At 37.8% G+C, this 4,410-nt stretch overlaps 1 protein-coding gene across 1 annotated transcript; it reads left to right on the top strand.

Annotated features, from left to right (window-relative positions):
* Positions 1-505: 505 nt before the first annotated feature.
* LOC113206098 (N-alpha-acetyltransferase 16, NatA auxiliary subunit) lies at positions 506-3,943 on the top strand (the record flags this gene model as incomplete). Its single annotated transcript, XM_026422024.2, is given in 10 exon segments — positions 506-768; positions 1,494-1,578; positions 1,656-2,062; positions 2,145-2,289; positions 2,374-2,589; positions 2,667-2,846; positions 2,989-3,167; positions 3,279-3,431; positions 3,525-3,653; positions 3,730-3,943. Coding segments are annotated over 10 exon segments (1,765 nt in total), but the record flags the coding sequence as incomplete, so codon positions are not given.
* Positions 3,944-4,410: the final 467 nt, after the last annotated feature.

Raw genomic sequence — 4,410 nt, 5'->3', positions numbered from 1 at the left:
TTATGTAGTTGAGCATAATATTAATTTAGAACATTTCGCTAATTCATCTGGAGGACTTGTGATACTTTCTTTAAAGAGGAAAGTAACTCGGCTAACTTTATCACTTTGTTTTCATCATGTAGGAATTATTTTAAATTAAAAAATGGTTTATCACAACTCTGAATTTTAATTCCAACGTATAATCACGTCGCTTGCAGGTTGTTACATTTCAGACAGCAAAGTCCTAACTCCAACAGGAAAACTGGGAAAATAATCCAAATAAACGAGTTGTTGTGATGTTGTGATCCACGGTCCACCATTCCGCGTTCGTTTAATTTTTCATAAGCGTAGAGGAGAATGTACTTTACCCCCCACCACCACGTTTGGGGCCAGCCCCATGTTGGTTCGAGTGTGGGTCTGGGGCCACGACGAGACGTTCGAAAATCAAGTTGAAACAGCTCCGGCTTTTGTGAACTTCGTTGGTGTAGGGACTTAAACGATCGTTTCATACCCTATTATCTAAATGTTTTGATTTGTTCTAGACCGAAGAAGGTTGCGTTTTTTTCCTGTACGGAGTATTTACAGACACCCAAGGAGAATCACCGCCCGTCTATTGTAGAGATTGAGAATTCGCAGTCACGTGACTACCGCGCCATCTTGGTCAGGGCCACGAGGGTTTACACCAAACTTCTGATAAACATTTGCATTTTTTTACCTTGATTTTCAATCAAAATGCCCTCAAGTAACCCTTTGCCACCTAAAGAAAACGCCCTTTTTAAGCGAATTTTGGTAAGTGATTTCATAATTTACTTGCATTCCAAAACTCTTTCCAAAATTGCAAGGTTAAGGTCATGATAAGGAATACTTGATTTTACCGAAGATATTTGGTCGTTCATTATTTTGTAACCACCGATTAATGACCTCTAAGGCTAAGTATAAAAAGATTGATCTACTGTCATTTATGGAATATTATCTTAACGTGAAAACCTGCCTGGATACGGTGTGCCTTGATACTGCTCCATAACCTTATCAATGTTTTGATTGTACCGGCATTTCCGCGCGGGTTTCAATTCCATTCATGGAGTGTTCTGCCGGCACTAGCATTGACAGTTTTATTAAATTCCTGGCAATATAGTGTTATAATACTGTTTCAGTTCTGTCCCTGGTGTTTTGCCCACACCAATTTTATGACATTACATTGGGGAACCTAACCTGGAAGGATACCACTATTTTTCCTGAATATTTTTACTTCCGATTCTTTCCGACGATAAATTCCCATTCATGTTGATTTGGAATGAATTAATTTGAATTTTCATTTTTCTGAATTGTCAATCGAATTGTATTTGGAGATCTTGACCTATTGTCATGGCAATTTTAGTACTCCTTGTACATTCAATTTCCTCCTGTTCTTCTATGTCTTTTTTGTGTAGGACCATATTTGTGAATTATATGTACCATGATCACCTAGTTTTTCGTTTGTCTGTTGTCTCAACACACATTTTACCTTTTCACAGAAATGCTACGAACACAAGCAGTACAAAAATGGGCTGAAATTTGCAAAGCAAATTCTAACCAACCCAAAGTATATGGAACATGGAGGTAAATATGCTTTGCTATTAACTGATTTTGTTGTGTTTGTTTTAAATGTTTAACTTATATCTCTCTCTAAATTTCAGAAACTTTGGCTATGAAAGGGCTGACTTTGAATTGCTTGGGCCGTAAAGAGGAAGCTTATGAATATGTAAAACGAGGTCTTCGCAATGACCTCCGTTCACATGTTTGCTGGCATGTTTATGGATTGCTTCAGAGGTCTGACAAAAAGTATGATGAGGGAATCAAATGCTATCGGAATGCTCTCAAGTGGGAAAAGGATAACATCCAAATCCTTAGAGATCTGTCCCTTTTACAAATTCATTTGCGTGACCTTGAAGGCTACAGAGATACAAGATACCAGCTATTTCGTTTGCGACCCACTCAAAGGGCCTCATGGATTGGGTTTGCTATGTCATACCACTTACTTGGAGACTATGAGGGTGCTTTGAAAATTCTTGAAGATTTTCGCAAAACTCAGTCAGAAATTCCTGTAAGATGCTTTAAATAATTTTAATTTGCTTGAGTATTGTTAGGGAAATTGAACTAAAACATTTTTCTTCTTTTCTTTCTAGAGCTCTTTTGACTATGAACATTCAGAACTTCTTCTCTATCAGAACATGGTTATTCAAGAGTCTGGTGCCTTGAAAGAAGCTGTAGCACATTTGGAGCAGTACCAAGATCAGATTCTAGACAAGCTTAGCATTCTAGAAACTTTGGGTAATGATTTGAATCTTTTTTTTTATCTTTGACATGGATAACTCATCTTGTTGTTACTTATCTTTGAATTTTCTGGACCCCCAGGCACTTTGTATCTGGATCTTCAACGTTTTGACCGAGCTGAATCAGTTTATTCTGAGTTAATTAAGCGTAACCCAGAAAATACTATGTATTTCAGCAAGTATCTTCAAGCTAAACAGCTGACTGATGTTGATGAGATTGTTGACATTTTTGAAATGTTTCAAAGACAATTTCCAAGAGCTCATGCTTCTAAACGTCTCTCCCTGAATTATGCAGTTGGTATGTAAAATATTTGTATCAAGAATTCTTTTCCTTTTTTTCCCTTTTGATTATTTCATCTATTGTTTTTTCTGTAGAGGGTAGGTTCAGGAAATTAGTTGATACCTACTTGAGACATGGACTGCACAAAGGAGTACCTCCTCTATTTGTTGATTTGCGATCACTGTACAAAGTGCAAGCAAAGGCTGACACTATTCAGGACCTTGTTTTGTCATATGTTGATCAATTGAAGAAGACAGGCCACTTTTCTCAAGCTGGTGGGTATAATTGTTGTCTGTTATGTAACTTGTGTAATCTAAACTACATAGTTTTCATATTGGACCACTATCTACCTCTGTTGTTATTAACTCTCCAGTCACATGTAGTATTAATTGTGTTTTTGTTTTTGTTTTTTTGTAGATGCTGATGCAGGTCTCCCAAAAGAGCCAGCATGTGCTCTCCTTTGGACGTATTATTTCCTAGCACAGCACTTTGATTTCTTGGAAGACACAGACAAAGCCCTCTTCTATATTGATGCTGCAATTGACCACACCCCAACACTCATAGAGCTGTTTGTGTGCAAAGGTAGAATATTTAAGGTACGTGACATACTATCTACTTGCCTTGTGTTGGGTCGGTAGCACCTGAGTACGATCCGTTAAATTTATAATTGACTGTAATTTCAATTGTAAATATACTGTTTTTTCCAGCATGGTGGCGATGTGATGAAAGCCTTTAAATACCTAGATGAAGCTCAGGGGTTAGATACAGCTGACCGATATATCAACTCTAAATGTGCAAAGTACATGCTTCGAGCCAATCTCATTGATGAAGCTGAGGAAACATGTGAAAAGTTCACCCGAGTAAGTATATCTTCCCATTAAATACAGGCTTGACTAATAACCATGTACTTATTAGTTCCAAAGATTTAACAAAGCAACTGCTTGGTATTTCAGGAGGGAGTTACAGCAATGGAAAATCTTAATGAAATGCAATGCATGTGGTTCCAAACTGAGTGTGCCCTTGCATACCAAAGACTGCAGAGATGGGGTGATTCTTTAAAGAAGTGCCATGAAATTGACAGGGTAAGGAGCATTGAAGGTTTCTCTCCATTGTCTCCACTTGCTTACATTTGTTTGTAACAAAAATCATTTTCCATAGCACTTTTCGGAAATCATCGATGACCAATTTGATTTCCACACATACTGCATGCGGAAGATGACACTCCGCTCTTATATGGGCCTGCTTCGATTAGAAGATGTTCTTCGCTCTCATCCTTTCTATTTCAAAGCTGCTCGTTGTGCCATTGAGGTTTATCTCCATCTCTTTGAAAATCCCTTGAAGGACGTCACTGCAGAACAGGAGCTGAACACAGGTGAGTCATAAGCTTGCTCCTCTGGGGTGGGGTTGATGTGGTAGGGTCACAGTCTGTTGCCGTTATCATTGAGCTTATTGAAGGAAATAAGCTATCTTAAATTAATCTAAGATCTTCTTATTTTTTTGTCTTTAAAACTTGTGGTGGTGGAGGTTGGGTATGTAAGATGGGGATGAGAGTTGATTGATTGACAGGTTTAAGTGTGTTTTATTTTATTGTGTTCACGTTTCCTCATGGTAATATGGGCAGCAATCGAACAATTGAATGAATGATGCATCTAATATTCTTAGCATGAAATATCAATTTTTCATATTAAACCAGTAGGGTTTGTCTCTCTGAAGCTGTTTGCTGCTTTGTGCAAGTCAAGAGTGGCGCCTTTCGGTCTTTAGAATGGTTCTCTTGCATTGTGCTTGAATTATTTAAATGATCGTACGAAAGCTTTATAGTCAACTAGTCGTGTTGAAGAA

Source organism: Frankliniella occidentalis, unplaced genomic scaffold, assembly GCF_000697945.3.
Source record: "Frankliniella occidentalis isolate FOCC.00 unplaced genomic scaffold, Focc_3.1 Scaffold60, whole genome shotgun sequence".
Lineage (NCBI taxonomy): Eukaryota > Metazoa > Arthropoda > Insecta > Thysanoptera > Thripidae > Frankliniella > Frankliniella occidentalis.
The sequence above is the reverse complement of the archived record's forward strand: the minus strand, read 5'-3'. Positions and strand labels throughout refer to the sequence as shown.